The 16,946-nt window shown below is 37.6% G+C and overlaps 3 protein-coding genes across 4 annotated transcripts; 2 read left to right on the forward strand and 1 right to left on the reverse strand.

Annotated features, from left to right (window-relative positions):
• The first annotated feature begins 1,768 nt into the window (after positions 1 to 1,768).
• LOC131794916 (uncharacterized) lies at positions 1,769 to 4,765 on the forward strand. Its single transcript, XM_059112482.2, has 2 exons — positions 1,769 to 1,844; positions 3,656 to 4,765. The coding sequence occupies exon 2, from the start codon at positions 3,682 to 3,684 to the stop codon at positions 4,240 to 4,242; it is 561 nt and encodes a 186-aa protein (XP_058968465.1). The 5' UTR covers positions 1,769 to 1,844; positions 3,656 to 3,681; the 3' UTR covers positions 4,243 to 4,765.
• A 3,170-nt stretch (positions 4,766 to 7,935) lies between these two features.
• LOC131794868 (homeobox protein Hox-B3) lies at positions 7,936 to 11,134 on the forward strand. 2 transcript variants are annotated; one of them, XM_059112436.2, is made up of 2 exons: positions 7,936 to 8,324; positions 10,275 to 11,134. In XM_059112436.2, exons 1-2 carry the CDS (start codon positions 7,940 to 7,942, stop codon positions 10,571 to 10,573), a joined length of 684 nt encoding a protein of 227 aa, XP_058968419.1. In that variant the 5' UTR covers positions 7,936 to 7,939; the 3' UTR covers positions 10,574 to 11,134. The 2 variants fall into 2 exon arrangements, with proteins under 2 accessions (XP_058968419.1, XP_058968420.1); XM_059112437.2 differs by having other exon boundaries at positions 10,278 to 11,134.
• A 2,004-nt stretch (positions 11,135 to 13,138) lies between these two features.
• LOC131794838 (histone PARylation factor 1) lies at positions 13,139 to 16,782 on the reverse strand. Its single transcript, XM_059112403.2, has 6 exons — positions 16,647 to 16,782; positions 16,099 to 16,224; positions 15,557 to 15,746; positions 14,879 to 14,977; positions 14,416 to 14,654; positions 13,139 to 14,171 (listed from the first exon to the last, which is right to left on the reverse strand). Exons 1-6 carry the CDS (start codon positions 16,753 to 16,755, stop codon positions 13,867 to 13,869), a joined length of 1,068 nt encoding a protein of 355 aa, XP_058968386.2. The 5' UTR covers positions 16,756 to 16,782; the 3' UTR covers positions 13,139 to 13,866.
• Between the last annotated feature and the right edge of the window lie 164 nt (positions 16,783 to 16,946).

The raw sequence follows: 16,946 nt of genomic DNA on the forward strand, positions 1-16,946 counted from the left end.
GCAAAAACATCGCCATTGATGCAGAGGGTCAATATCTCTTTTGCATGGTTAATAACGTCATTGTTTAGTTTTTGTTTTATTTATTTATTTAATTTTTTTTTTGCTTGAACGACCATTGTAGGTGAACTGTCTCATTTATCTTAAACAGAGCACACAATAAATATTATAATTGATTTTCGGAAGGAAGAATTTGAAATAAAATGTAACTGTTTAAAATTAAGGAAGAATGAGAATTTACAGTAAAGACTGATTTTTTTTTCGCTTTTGTTATCTAATTTTTTGCTGTTTTTTTTGTCGTTCTACTTTTTGTTTCTTTCTGTTGTTGTTGTATTTATCTTTTTGCATTTTAATTGCTTTTGTACGTTTAATTTTTCAAAGATAATATTTCCATGACTAAATATACGATAACTAAAAACTACAGAGAATCCCGCCGAACAGTCCGTTTACGAGGAATCAGTGAGATTTTTTGAACGTTATTCAGAGGAAGTCATAATCCCTAAAACGTTCTTTACCACTTAGAATTATTGTTTCAACTTTTTTTATTGACATTGGAAACTCCACGCCAAAATGCTAAAATTGTATACAGCACTGGCTTCGTCAAAATGTGAATACAGAGGTGAAAGGGGAAGAGGATGCGTACAATAAAGATTTATGGGAACTGTACGTTGGTCACTCACGTTTACCCGAGCTTCAAGCAGTTTGCTTGTTTTTATTTTACGTTCTCATTGGCTTCATGCGATTGTTTCATTTGTTTTGATTGCCCGTTGTGCTTTCCTCACTTTTTGTTTTACGACACTCGGTCGGCAGGGACTCTAACGACGCTGAACATCAATGAACATAACAGATAACAGAATTGACGTGGACTTTTTAAGCAAATACACAACAGTTTCTATTGGTGGCAGTATAAGTAACAAAGGTGGATTCTAATTCTTCTTCTGCATGGTCTCGAGTATATCTATGAGCCTTACTGCGGAATCAGAAGCAAAAGTTTGTAACATGCGCTCACTAGCTAGGCCGGGTGTGATTATTAACCAAACTATTCTTGCACACAGTAGGGCAATCGAACCTTCACCGACGGCCTCTCAATTTTTTTCCGGCGCTCAATCCTCACTTTAATTTAATTATTTAAACCTTTCTACATCAGTTATTTCTCCACATGGCAACAGACCTAACTGCCAAAATAGCTTCTTCAACAACGGCCGGTTAATCACCAACTGACAAACAGCGTAGAAAATGCTCAACAACTCTCATGAGTGAACGATCTCTGCCGACAGGTCTTTGTTAGAGAGAAATTAATTTGTTTTTGATTCTAAAAAAAGCGAGCGTTATGCAAACTTTCGTGCTCAATGTCCCTCACTCATTTTGTGTCGTTTTTGCTTAAAATTTCTAGTCTCTTTTTTATCGCAACGAGCATTAATAAGAAAACATCAGTGGTTCTGTCTTCGAAATGGAAAGTGCAGTGATACACCACTGTCTCGTTACAACGCCCACTTCCTTTTGTTGACTAAGCTGGTAGTTTAGGAGAGGTTCAAGCAAGTTTCTTATACCTTATGCCGATATGTCCAATTCAAACGTCCACCCTGGCACAAATTTATAGTTTATGAACTTCGTCAACCAAAAGGCCACTACATGGTACATTTAGCCTCATCTCGGTGAAAGCTGCGATCATCTTAGGTTGCTTGGCAACTTAACGTAACCTATGACGTCACCTTAACATCATGTTATACCCTCCTAGTATATTTTAGCAACATATTTTGAAAAGTGTATGATGAAAATTGTGCGCAGTGTGTCCTTTGCGGGAGATAACTTCAAACAGTTTCTTTCTCAGGCCCTGTGGTGATCAGGTAAGTAAATGATCAGAATTTCAATTTCAAGAAACAAAAATTTTCATAGTAAAATGTAAAACAAACCAGTTCTTTCTCAAGCCCTGAGCGGTCAAGTAAATTGGAGATTAAATTTTCACTTAATGTCATTCAGAATCTTTTGATATCAGTGGCGAACTTGACAAAAGATCTTAACCCTTCAAGTATATAAAAAAAAAGATGAAAGAATAAACACGGTGAGGATAATTGCTAAAATGCGAATACAAATTTGCATAGGCGGCGAACACAGAGGGAAATGACAAAATTAAAGAATTAAGTGGGCAATGCTGTAGACAAGAAATTTTCAAGCACTGTCTCGAAGGACTGTCGACTGATTTTCATTTAAAAAAAAAGAATCTATACTAAATAGGAGGAATTGACTCATTTTCAACTCGAGGTAAGTAACTTTTCGCTTTATATGCGAAGTGAGATGAGTATTAGTTAAAATTTTCTCCCAAATTCAAGGTCAACTGTAATTATCTTTTGAAAGCGAATTTTAGTCCCAAGTTGAAGAGCGATTTTCTTAAATTCGATTAACATTTAGGAGAGGCGTTTTGCTCAAAATATGTTTAGTCTTTCGAAACAATATAATGAAGGGCCTTAAAAATTAATGAACTTAAAGGCGGTGATAGCAAAACTGTTATTCTACTTAAAAAAAAAAACGAATTTATTCATTATTTCTTCCTTCCCGCGGCTCGAAAATTACTTAATTAAGCATTTTACTGAGGTAAAGCTGGTTTTCAAGAATATCTCGTTATTTGGAGCAAGAACTTGACGTGAACACAAAATCAAAGATTGGATGATTTTTCTAATAAATGCGTGAATTTTAAAAAATTATTGCAACGGTGAAGGTGTTTTGCAGAAAAAAACGCTTATGAAAACATTTGAAGCGCCGGTGAGTCGAATATTCGTTGAAACATCTTCTTTAACTTAAATTACCCCGTTTGAAAATTCTGTTACCCGACAAACCTTCCCAGTTGTCTTCATTTAAAGCATAAAGCTCTATACGTGATATCTGAGACATTAAGTTAGTTCTGAATGGCCTTACTACTTAAAGTCCTTTTAATACAAGATATGTTTATATGCTGTAAACAACTATCAAGAGGCTACATGGTGACACATTCAGATGCTTAATGCGTACTGAAGTTAGCATTTTAAAAAAGAGGGCCGTATATCGGTCCACAACCCTGCAACACCGAGCTATAACGTTTTCAGATATCTCCATCCTGCTTTTTATTCCAAAAACTGTCAGCGATCAAAAACCCAATACAAGACTACTCCGATCAGTCCTCTAAATTAAAATCGGCAGTCTCATATGCCGGATATGTTTGTCAAACCTCACCAAATAACGCCTTTTTTGTTTAAGACGAAACAACAGAACTCTACATATGCACAATGATATCTTATAGCATCAGTAGTATTACTTTTATTTGTTTTTCTTACGATCATTAATGTTCCAATTATTATTTTCATTGTCCCAGCTATCGTGAGACTGCTGCCTGTTTTTATTCAGTTTACCTTTCTGTATTTCACATGTAATTGAAATTTCGTACGTGTTCCTCTCTTTGGGCAACTCATGTAGAAAATCCCTTTCGTTTTTAAATTTCAAATTACAATTTTTCTCTTCCTCTCCCCCCTTAGTATTCTTTTTGGCTTTCCTTTTCTGAAATACAGAAAACAGCTGAGAATGGCCACTTCCCCTGCAAAGCATCCTGGTTGAGCGTGGCCCTATATTGTCATTAAATGAAAAGGTCAACTGCAAATTGATGTCAGGTATTATTTTTATTTTGCAGGACCTAAGGCAGTAGAAATATTTAACATGAACCTGCGCCCGGCTGGTAGATTCGCTGATTGTTCTGAATCGAGTATTTCCGCCTTATTGGAGTCATTTGGAGTTGGCACTAGTTTTTCAAACGAGACATATTTGTCAATGGAGCACGAAAACCCGATGGAAAGTTTTCCAAATAACTTCCGAGTTCCACAGGCCTTTTGTGTTACTCCCGAAATAACTTGTCTGCCCTCAGAGTCGGCAACAAGTTTAAGCGAAAGCAGCAAAAGCAGTGTTACCCTTCAACTTGTTCAGGAAACAACATTTACCAAGAAAGAAGGTCGAAAGATCTTTGATGTTCAACCACAAGTAAGGTATGAAAGCTTTAAAGATGTCCCTGGCTCGACTTGTTGCACTTCATGTGGGATCCGGGTCTTGACATACACTGAATACCGTGTAAGTAGCGCGACCTGGGCACTAGCAGGTTTGTTATGTGCCTTTGGCTGTCATTTTGGCTGCTGTTTAATACCTTTCTTTATCAAATCATTTAAGGATGTGATCCATTTATGTCCTCTTTGCAAGACACAGTTAGGGAGATTTACCCAAGTGTGAATAAAGGTTCCATATTCTGCAGCCGAAACTACTACGAAGGTTAGCGAACCCGAGAATGGGCCCAAAATTTTTGTATCACGACCACACCCAATAACCCTAGCAGATTTGTCTACATTCCTGCGTGTTGTGGTGAGTATCTGTTTATCAATGCTATTTTAATGCATGCAGGAATAACAAACAACTCACTACAATACGTAGGAATGTGGGAAGATCGGCTAAAAAGAGAGGGTGTTCTCGCAATATACAATTTCGGGCCCATTCCGCGGTTCGTAATACATATTAAAAAGCTGGAACTTGCACTCCAAAATCTGCAAAACTAGCAAAAGACAGTGGTTTCATAAACTATGGTTTTATCCAGCGGAAACAGTAACCGTATTCTCGAGGTTCTCATGATGGAAACGCCTACAAGGCTTACAAACGCTCAAGGAACGATGTTAGGGACATCTCCGCTAAGACTTACCAGATTCAAATTACTGACTATTAGACTAGCAAGTTCATTTGCCAAAACTACAGTGTAGCCACGTAAAAAAATATGTATGTCGTTATAATGGTTACGTCTTGTAGCCCCGGATTTTGCTCCTCCAGAAGTTCAAAAGAAACGTAGGCGAAATCAGATCCATTTGTTAGCTCCGTCAATAAAATACAAATTCACACTTAATTTATTTGCTACTTGCGTTCATACGAGGCGGGGGGGGGGGGGGGGAAGGGATAGAAATATTACTGACACAGAAAGTAGAAGCTCTAAACAACGGCGCGCTATTTAATTGAGGGCTCCGTGTTGTCTCCATTGCGTGACAACTCAGAAACCCCGTGCAACCCCTTGCATCGACTTTTCCAAAGGAACTGGAGGGAACGTTTGGATCTCATCGTTAAACCGTGACGCTCTACTGCGTTTGAAGACATTTGTAGAAGGGTGACAGACGAAGCTGCCTTCATTTTTTTTGTAAATATGCTCATCCATCCTTCTTCAGGCACTCTGTTCCTTGGTTATGGTTTTGAAAGCCACGTGAACAATTATGATTATTTTTTAAATAGTGGTTGAATGCCAACATACATATTCATTTGAAGATTCAGGCTATGTTAAAATCGAAATCTTTTCGCTACTTTGTAGGACAAGATTTTTATTGGCATGAAATGGTTTCGTCGATTACAAAAATAGGTACAGGCCGAAATGTGACATGAATGAATTCTGGCAAATTTATCCCTTATATTGTCATAAATATATATGTTTGGTTGGGTAGTACTTTCAGTTGCTTTGAATTTTTTACCCCTCGCGTCTAGCATTCGTTGGCTGATCCCAAGGAAAAACCAAGCTATGGCGGCTGTGGCTAAATGTTCTGAAGTCTACCGAAACTGAAAACAGTATCACAAACAGTCCATTTTTATGAAGAAATCTTAACAATATTCCGCATTATCTCCAAATTTTTACCAAGTCTTCATTCGTACTATCTTTCGTTGTTGTCTTGTTGCGTTATTTTACCATCAAATTTCCTAAGTATTTTGTGATTACACACAATATATACTATGTAGTTTGTGAGAACCTTGTAATAAGAAGCTCTCTGAGCCCGACTAACCACTCACATATTTTGGCATGTACGTATTTCTTTGATTTAAGTGTCAAATGTAAAAAAAAAATAACTGCCGGTTCGTTTTCAAAGAAGGAGTTAAAGCCAAGGTTAGAACCCATGCCCTTTTTTTTTCTCGACGTCCACCTGGAATCTAAGTGAGTTGTCGTGATGGTTGGTTTTGTCATGTCACGTGACTGGACATACCTCAGCTAAGCTTGGGTAATATCCAGGTGCTAGTGCCGCAAGTGAGACTCCCTGCTTGCAAACCTTACGTCCCACAGTTAGTTTGAAATTTCATTTGCAAGGGGTCAGATTCATGTTATTATCCCAGAACAAAGGATCAAAGTACACCAGAGAACGTTCCACAAGGTAAATGATTTTGACCGATTTTAAGCCAAACATTTTGTCCGCTCGCTCGCAGCAAAATGATAATCGATGGGTAGCTTTTGCTTATCGCTACTTGCATGCATATATTAACTCTAAAAATCTTGAGTGTAACGTCATCAGAAATCGAAAACGGCTGCAAGCATATGTAAAAGTTTTGGAGTTGTACGCTAGTTTTCAAAATAAACCTACAGCACTCGCGATCTTCTCGCATGTGTTTTCTGTGGGAACAGAGCGAATCAAGATTAGTTTGTGGAATGTCGTTTTCCCGCGATGTACAAAACACCTTTAATATTGTAAAGAGACAAATATTAGTTAAGTTTCAATGGAAAAACCAAATTGAGGAGAATAAGCTTGACAAGAAAGACGGTGGCTTAAAACGATACTTATTGACCCGAATGGCAAACGACCAACATCTAAAATTTGGACTTGATTTTTCAGTGAAGAATACACTAACTATTTGAAGAGAGTGAGAGTTTGTAACTTGCTCGAATGTGATTGTTTCTGTGGAAAGGGGAAGTAGATGGTTCGTATCACGAGATCCATAAAGAATCGACAGAATTGTTCTTTTAGTAACTAAGGTGTTTCCTTCCGTTAACATGCCGAAAATTAGTTCGGTCCTTTTTTTAACTTAAAGTTTCAAATAGAACTACCAAAGAATTCTTGACTAATTTTTTTGCTATGTTTGCAGGAAAATCATACCTGTTGGGTCTTGTGACAAAAATTTGTTTGTTTGTAGTCTCTAGTTTCATTTTAATCGACCTGTCGTTTTAAAATACATAAAAAGCCAAAACAAACTAAGTCCTTGAATTCTTTGTAGCCAAACAGGAAACACAGGAATTACATTCAAATTCTAAGCGACTTTTTCCACTTTATAAACAAGAAATCAATGCCGTTCGCGCGTCTTTAGAAGACTTTTTGGCGACCGATTAACGGAGCTTACATGTCTTTGGTGTTTAAAACACAATTGATGGTGGACTGAGATCCTAAGAATATGGCATAAGAGCGCAAGATAATATTGTAACAGACCTCACATGTGTCGAAATACAATGAACTTCTAATTTGTAACCGATTCCTGCATTAACTGTCAAAAGGTATAATTAATGAGTTTTGATGAGTTACGCTCGACGCCACACTGAAAAAATGTCCATAAATGAAAAATTGTTCTTCTAAATTTATAAAATTTAAAGATCAACTTGTGTCAGACGATTTCGTTATAGATTTTCTGGTCTTTGTAGCGCGGCGCAAAAATTTGCGACCAGTGTCACTTTGCTTCTTTTTTTTGCAATGTTTCCCTCAGGCTAGCACAAGTCTCCTTAACTAAACTGCACTCTTGCTGTTAAATAAAACAAATGCTCTGATATATCATAAGTGGGTGTTATTCCAAAATTAATGAACTTTTTTTATCCTCTTGCACCGGTAAACAAATCACAGCGATTATCGTCCTTAGCCGGAAAAAAAAGAAGGATTCATGAGAGCTTGATGACATGAAGTTATAGGGAATGTTTTGAGACTGAGCAAATGCCTTAGGTGGTTCAGTCGGGAAGAACGTTTATTTTAGAGTTTTCTTCTATTACCATCGGAATTTCTAGAGACTCTTGACAGAATATTATCACATCATTATTTCTAACGTCTGAGGCGATTCAGGTAATTGGATAACAATGTGTGACACGTGACCATGGAGCTCACGAAATCAAATAAAAACTTGGCGTACTTCACTTCAAGAAGACATTGTCAACCTTGACATGAACAGTACATGCAACATGACAAAAACCGTGGATCGATTCAACAGCAGCGGTCTCGAATTCACTTATCCGATGAACTCGCAGCATGCGCCAGGAAGGAGTAGAGCACAACTTCAGCCGTACAATAGTGCGCAAACCAACAACACTGGAGCTTATCATGTTACACCATGCTTTCGCTACCGCCAAACACAAGCTCCCGAGCAAGTACCGTTGGACTGGAACATTCCTCTCCTTCCAGAGATCTGCAATGGCTTCCCAACAGTTTCTCAGTCTTTAGTACAAGACTTGAATTCAGCGTTACCACCCTTTGGTGCAAGGGTCTACCCAAACAGAGGCCGGACGTCCTGCGGAGAAGATGCTCTCCAGTGTTTCACTACCTTTACAGGTGGGTTTTTTATATTTCCCCCACGTCTTATCATTCACTTAAAAATAAGCCAGCGGCTGACTTTTCACACGCAAATTAACGCTATATTTACACCCAAGGCTCAACTTCGCACTTTTAAGAATCTCACAATTACGTGAATTGCCCTTTGCTCTTGTCGTCAAAAATGTGATGTGAATCATCTTGTCAAAGAAGACAACCAAGCTTACATTGAAGTTTTCATGGTATAAGAATGATCGGAAATATTGTTTTTGACGCCTTTAGCCGCTTACCGTACTTCTTATCCGCGAAGGTATAACTAAAACTCGTGACGCCGGTGTAGGAATTTCGCGCGTTGAACATTTGCCGAAGGTCTTAAAATGACGCATTGAACGTCTTTTCGACGTAAATACTTCTTCCTCGGTGACTCAGTTGGGTGATTTCTCCTCAGCTTGAGAGAGATGTTTTGTAAAGAAAACAGGACTAACCATTACTCAGCTGACAATCGATTTATTGAAAATGTAATTACTAAAAGGCCGCCCAAGAAGATAGGAACGTTCTCTGCGTTCTTCGAATAAGGGCATCCAAGAAAGCCAAATTGAGCTCTTTGAGATCGTTGAGTGAGTACTCTACAGAAGTTCCGCTGTGTTTGAATCTTTTCGTCGTGTTCACATGCACAATTTTATTTACTTAAACTTCATTAAGCGATTTTGCTAAACGTTCAATTCCTAATGTCATTAAATTTTGTTGACAAAGTAAAACAACTAAAAAAGGAATCTAATTGGAGCTCTGACTTCAGTCCTATCAGCGAGAACCCCTTCTCGATTTCTGTACTTGTCATTCAAGTCTGTCTGGGAGTGACCGTGTATTCACAGAGAAGACTTCACATTTGAGAAAAACAACTAAATTTGATCAATGAAATGGTTTGATTTATCAAGACTATATTACTTCGAAACCAGTGACAAACCAGGTTGTAAACTCAGTTATTGATGAAGTTCCAATTTCCCGCATGCGACGAAGGAGATCGCAAACATTCCAACTCTATTCATGAAGCTGTGACTTTGCACTGACTATGTTCTGTGGAATGATTTATGTGCGTCAATCGCGCACTCATGTTCGAGGTGAGGTTTCAACCTAAGGGCTTCAGTAACACGTTTGATCTCATACAGAAATTAGCTTGTTAGCACAAGCTCTGGAAACAACTCAGGCTGACCACAAAATCCTTCCGTGTCATTATTTCAATTCCCTGATCTCTTCGCTAATCCATAGTTACGCTGTTTTTGTGATTGTGCATCAAATTAACCGTAGAATAGCTAATTTACTTTTATAGTAGATCGTTGTGACTTGATCTTCTAGCCAGGAAAGTAAAAGCTGAGGATTACTCAACCAAATATTTGCTCTGAGCTCGTAGTATACTGTAGATCATTGCAGATCACGATAGAGCACAAAATGGCCGAAAGATTGTATGTTGGAAACCTAACGTAGTTTTTAATTTAATTAGGAAATGATTCGAAAAATTGTGCCATCAAAGCACAGTGTCTGAGCAAGAGCTGTTTAATTTTAACGTTCAGGCTCCTCGGTGCGTTTGTGCGTGAACAATTTTGGTTAGAATTTTACTTTAAGTGCCATTGTCCCGAGTAATTTAGGCTGGGTCCGACGGCGAACAGATGCCAGCCGTTAATTAAATGCAATAAGCACTTTTTTAGTAAAAAATGGTATTTTAATCCATTTTGATTTACGATCCGTCAAACATTTAACAGAACGGATAAGCTTAGTCAGGCAAATTTAATTCTTTATAGCACTTAAGTTCAGTAATCTTCTTCGGTCAAAGAACACTTAAACGAAGACTCGAAAACGCTTTTAGAGTTTGAAATGCTGTTTCTGAATCGTTCATTTCCAAACGTCATACCGGTTAGATGCGGCATATTCACCAGACTAACACAGTACCATAAATCTTTGTGTTATTTTCGTCAGAAGAGAGACCAAAAGGTCGGGGAAGGGAATCTTGGTCGTCCGCCACGGTGCGCTCCCGAGCTAGAACAGCGTACACAACAAGACAGCAAGTCGAGTTGGAAAAAGAGTTTCTATTTAGCCGATACATAACCCGTGCGCGAAGAATAGAGCTGGCCAAGTCTTTAAGTCTCTCGGAAAAACACATCAAGATATGGTTCCAAAACCGAAGAATGAAAATGAAAAAGAACGAGACCACGTTTGAAAGCACAAAGACAAGCCCCAATGAAATCCGAAGATTGTACAGCATGGTGGATGATTGACTTAGTAACATGTCCACGCACATCTTTTTTAATGGTTGGAAATTTTTGATGTTGATGTTGCATTTGCCTATATATACACTGTACATTTTGATGTTGTATACTGAAAAGTTTGCAGTCATTTTTGTAGGACAAAACAAATTCGCCAACACATGTAAATATTTCACCAGACAACAATATTACGAAACTTACTAAATTTCCCTCAAAATTTCACCACGCGTGTCTACAATCGATAGGTACAGGATACTCCTGCTTAAATTTGTTTCTGCCTTGAATTTTGTACAATTAACCTCTGAAGTGTTGTCGATATTTTGCGTCCAACTTGTTAAGAAACAATCAACTTAACACGTCAGCCGGATTTCCTTTCCGGCAGAGAGAGAGATGTTGTTTATACCACGAAGCGGGCCACAGCTACGCTTAATAGCTGAGAGATTCATTCAAACGCACAGTGGGATATACTTTCAAGAATACTAAGTCATTAGTTCTTCATGATCAGTTGCTATACGTCTGATTTGTATCACATAAGAAATTTTGACTTTCCCTTATTAAATTAAGGGTTCAGTATGTGCAAATGGTTTCAATTTATTTCGGTACGATAGACCTCGACAGATACCTCCCATGCATTTTAAAGTATTCTAGTCTTGGAACCTACCTTTTTCAAAGTGGCTGAATATTTTTCGTTCTAGCTATTTAACGAAAGGTGTTTCATTTTGTATTTCGCAATGCAGCCTCCTCAAACCTCAAATTTAATTTTCATCCATTCGGCCGGTGTAAAATCAACAGTCATCATTTATACCTTATTATTTCATTGTGAGTTTCAGTTCAGTTCAGTTCCTCTTTTTAAAGTCAGTTGTTAAAGAGGTTTACAAGAAAGAAATAAAACACTATTTTAAATCTTATCACTAGATCCTTTCAGTGGGAAATATTAACCTCCATGTTCAAAATTTGACCTCAATGAAACATGTGTTAAATTCTTTGGAAGACATTCAGTTTGGTTCCGAGTTAAAGACTGAAGTCCGTTTTGCAGTATAGTATTCCATAGTGATATTTTTATGATATGCATGGTGGTCTTCTTGTGCCTGCTCAGTCTGTCCTTCAACCTATCTGTCGGTGAAGTCTTATTCAATTTACTTTGAAAAAAAAATGTCCACTTGCGATTGAAATAATAAACAAACTTTGTAAGAAAAAAAAAACGAAAGCTTATAACAGCATTCCTTTTTTTTTACACCCGATCTATAAGAAATTACTTTAAATCATTGAAGAGATTGCACCTTAAACTTTTTTCAACTGATTAAAACTACATTCTCTTGGTAATCACGTGAATTATAGTCATTGCATAAAAGAGAAAGCAGTTGGTGATCAGAGTTGGGGATGAAAGGGTTTGATATAAAGGGATTTTTATATTCTGAGGATATTTATGTAAAATTCATCGATTTTCTTTCCATGTGAAAGAAATGCAACTTTACCCCGGCCACTTAACGAGAAACTGAATTAGAAAAGCAAATTTTCTAATAGTCCATTCCGAAGAATCTTGAAGTCTGACCTGGCTAAATAATGACGCTTAGAGAGGAAGGTGGATAATTAAATATCAATTATTCGGTAGCTACACCCAAACTTGCGTCAAAGTTTATTACACGAAAAAATTATCAAACTCAACCTGCATCCGGATATCACGAGTCAACAATATTAGGAGGCATTTCCGTTTACTCACTTAGACACCACTATCAAACAATTTTTTTAACCGTCGAGTTACAAAGTGATATATGATGTCACAGGCGACACCTCTTAGTAACTGATGTGGGATGGTCATCCGAGATGGAAAAACGGGGTAATTTTGAAGTGGAACAATGGCATGAAAACTTCTTTGTAATAAGAAATAGCGGATGAAAGACATTTTGATTTGACAAAGAAAAAAACAATAACAACAAAGACAGCTTATCGAAGTTCCAAGGGTGTGAAATATGTAAAACAAACACAGTTCAACTAGATTTAACGATGTGTCAAGGGCGTGGGGAAATGTAGAGTGGTTTTGACGGAAAAACGCAACCGGATATCAAGGTCCTGTTTCATGTTTAAACCTTCCCTTTTTTCATTCCTGGAGTTCACTTTGGCTTGCCAATGTTAAAAAAAGTGACTCGTAAACATCAAGTGAAGGATTAAAATGACCGAACTAGTGACAAAGAGATGGTTGTCGTAAAACTGGGGTTGAAAATTCATGCAAATTTTCGGCCCACTTTCAAAATCATTAGTCCTCCTCAAGCCAATGGTTTTTTTTTTTTTTTTTTTTTTTTTTTTTTTTCCAGCTAATTCAGTTGAAATTTTCGCCAACATCATCAGTGACTATGTTGTTTAAATAACCGTTAAAAATCCCGGTGGCGTTTCCCCAGTGGGCACAAAAACAAACAAAAACCTAAACAAATAGATTTTCCGAAATACAGGAGGTTTTAAGGACTGTTAGGCACGCCTTGACTGCTATTTCAATCCGCGTGCAAATAAGGAAAATCGTATTATGGAACTCAAACTTAACAATTCAATTAAGAGTCGAAGGTTTTGGACGAAAATCCTCTCTTGGATTTGAAGAGATTATGGCTTTATTAAACCATGTCCTCAGGTTGATTCATAACTTGAAATGTATCGACGTGGTACACTGTTGTAGATTCATACACTTTTGCGGCAAGACTTGAGAAAATCACCGCACAACCACATAAAAATTCATTACTTTGTTTTAAGCATTTATCTTTTTCTCGCGGTCTTCCAAAGTTCTACTTTATCTTCACAAACATTCCGTCTACATAAGCCTGAATGACGCCGCTTTAAGCTCCTCATACGGGGTACCGTTACAAAGATTAGCTCATTATGGTATCTCTGACACAATAGCAATTAATTTCTGTCAAAGGCGTATATCCTCTCATCATTCACGACTGGCCGCCGTTTTAATGGCATTAAAATGTGCGGAATGCGCATGCTCTAACCGGCTATTAGGTCCCAGTCCTTTACACGCGCTGCAAGTATCCAACTCCCGCGAAGTTTATGGCAAAATTTCTTTCTGTGCTTTCAGCTGTTTATGAATTCATTTTGGCAACAAAATTGTTCCATTCGATCGATTGAGACAAAGCTATTTAATCGCCACTTGGCGCGAAAGTTAAAAAAAATATTTCGGAGCCTGTTTTGCGATTATATCTAAGATGCTAGACATGACTAAAATGGTTGCAACGAGGTTTCTTTCGCTGTCATCTGAACTCCATAATAGAATGCGTGAGATGCGTGAAACGTGATAAACATGAAAGTTCATTCAATCAGGATGGAAGTTGGGTTAGTGAAGTCCTGTTTCGGTTCTTGACATGAATCTCTGCTATCTCCGCAAACTCGTCTCTGCCAAGTAATCTGTACCCAAGAGGCAACAGCTGTAAGATGGTGTTGTGAAAACGTTCGCTTCCAAAACAGAACAGGTCTAGTCCCAGCTCGAGTCCCATGCCATAATCACATTCGTCATTCGCAAACTGTACCAGAGTCATGATTTCTTGGAGATCTTCCGAACCTTGCTCTTTCTCTCTTTCAGTTTTACCTTCCGTGATACGCTTGAGAATTTTTTTCAGTTCACCTGTTTGCCAAGAATTAAGGACAATTGCAAAGTGAGGGAAAATTGTTACCAGGTTTAAGCAATTTTGGCTTTGGCCTGAAAATCAAATAAGCAAAGACCTGAGAATCCAACCACTAATCTGAACCCACATAGGTTGCTACATAAAGTCACTGAATCATTAAAGGCACATTTCAGTGTGTACTACATATGGAAAGTTTTGAATGGGGTTACTCCTTAGATCAAAGCAATGGTCACCAGAACTCACCATCAGTCACAGTAAGAGGGCGATATCCAACATCATTTGCATCCACAGGGACTACAATCCCAGCTTTATGAAAAGTCTTGCTAACAACCCTCTTGTTCCTAGCTTTGATTGCAGGTGTTACTATCTCAATGCTGTATTTCAACTTTTTTGCTTGCACTGTCAATGAAGCTTGTAGAGCTTTCAGTGACTTTTGTTTGGATTTAGCACTGGACATCTTCATAAAATCGCTAAGAAACTTGCTACAACACAATGTCAGAGAAGAATAGACAGGCATTGTCAGATGGCAGTTAATATAATAAGAGTATTGAAATTAATCCTTGTGTATTAAAATTAATCCTAAACTTGAGTGCTATTATGTGCTTCCTGGACTGGAAAGTGTCTAGGGGTGGGAGGGCAATAATTTAACTGAAAACAACTGTTGAGGAGGTGACCATCTCCTTAGCCAACAGTTAATTTTATTTACCTGACTGCAGCGAAAAGGTTTTCTCCTAGCACTGTGAACTCACAAGTCTTCTCAGCCTGGTTAGAGGCTACAAACACAGGAGGACTCTTAGGGTCATCTCTGAGAAACAACAAGAGCTGGTTATGGTCAATGACTGTATAACTGATACAAAAGGAAATTAATTGATTAAAATATGTCTGGCAATGGTAAATTTTTCATCAAGGCACTAACACCAAGTCTCTTTTCCCTTGTCAAACTCTTTTGTCTTATGTTTTAATTACTAGAGGCATTGACCCATATATATTTACTCAGTTACAACACTTAGTGCATTGTATTCTGAAGGAATATAGGCCTTTGACCTGACTGTTCTGTTATCAATATAGCTATTAATAATTTAATGTTCTGTTTCCATTCTGTTGTGCTCTTACAGGCCTGCACAAGAACAGTGTTCAAACTCACAACAAAGTGGTATATTGTAAATGATTCACATTTGCCAATTTTAATCTGAGTTAATTTAAGGTAGCCAATCTTTACTATCCTCTATAAATTGTGTTTCTCCTGTTCTGTACTACAGAATATCAACATTTGAATATTTATTTCTTGTAAAAGTTTATTTCCTGGCTCAGTAATAAAGACACAAAACTTTACAGCATTGCTCATTTAAATGTTCTTGTTGATAATTTTGTTCACAAATCTTACCTGTAATAACCCACATGATATCCTGTTTTATCATCCCCTTTTAGGACAGTTAAGAATTCTGGTGGATCATAGTAATATCTCCAATGGAGGTGATATGATGTGATGTCTGACTCACTGATGTCATCAAATGATCCAGATAATATATCATATGGACCAACCAGCTTTAAGCCAAGAGAATCACTTAATGCCCCTACAGATGAAGAGAACAAAATAAATATCTAGAGTCCTGTTGGTGGATTCTGCAAATTGATCCACCCTAAGTGTGGTGTTCATTTTCTGTCATTAAGAACAAAATGATAAGCGGGAAGAATTAATTTTTGACAGCTGATTGTAGAAAACCTCTTCACTCCTTCATGTAATCAAAGTTCCAATTTCTCTCTAAAAAATTCAACATATTCTCTAATAAGAGATCAGGAGGATGAAGAAAATTATCTGGCTGGCAACAAATTCTCTGAACTAACAGACAGAAAAGTATATAGCCCTAATTAAGGAGAAAGTATGCTAAAATCTTAAGCATAAGAGTTAACAAATTTTAAACTTACCACATGGATTATCGCTTTTGATGGTCTTGCAAAACTCCCAAAAATCAAAGAAGTCTTGAGGAAGGTCAACTTTGAGTGCTTCTCTCAGTTTGTCTTTGACATCTGAGACGTTTGTCTCCTCTTTGTCTGGAAAAAAAAATAAAGCTTCATCTCGTCAGTTAAGATCTAATCCTAACGCTTTAGAATAAGGTTGATGAGGTCACTCACCGATGTAAATTGTGGAAATAAAATTTTCAAGCTGATTACCTTTCGCAGGGCGCTTGCTAAATGTCACCTACTTAACAGTATCGTATAAACAGCTGCAATTGCATCGAGTTTGATTAGATTTCTTTCTCTCGGAAAGATTTGAAAGAGTATAAATTTGAAGGATAACTTTTAAAGATGGTGGAAAGTTTCGAAAAATTAAAAACATCAGACTTCAATTTAAATTCTATTAACTGCAATTTAATTAAGCCTGACTTGTAACTTTTATACTTCGAGCATTTCATTTCCATAATACTTGATCTCGAAACAAATAATTTAGGCATTGCTATAATAAATCATTTTACTTGTTGCCTTAGCCGACTGCTCTTGTTCTTCAATCTTCTTGTCCCGATCTAAGATTCTCTTCTCGGTTTTCCTTCGCTTTTTGGCCGGAGAGCGAGCTTCGTCCGCCATGTTGAATCACAGCAGCAAGTTGGCGGGAACTTGGCGCCAAGATGCTCGTTCCCAGGAATGTTTACTTAGCATTAGCGTTTACCCAGTCCACTGGAGTGTCTGCCTGCATAATGAGCATGCTAACACTTGTCGGGTAGAAGTTGTTTTCTTGATCTGACGCCAAATTTTCGTAACTAATTTAAAAGAAAACG

Source organism: Pocillopora verrucosa, chromosome 14 (assembly GCF_036669915.1).
Source record: "Pocillopora verrucosa isolate sample1 chromosome 14, ASM3666991v2, whole genome shotgun sequence".
In the NCBI taxonomy this organism is placed as follows: domain Eukaryota; kingdom Metazoa; phylum Cnidaria; class Anthozoa; order Scleractinia; family Pocilloporidae; genus Pocillopora; species Pocillopora verrucosa.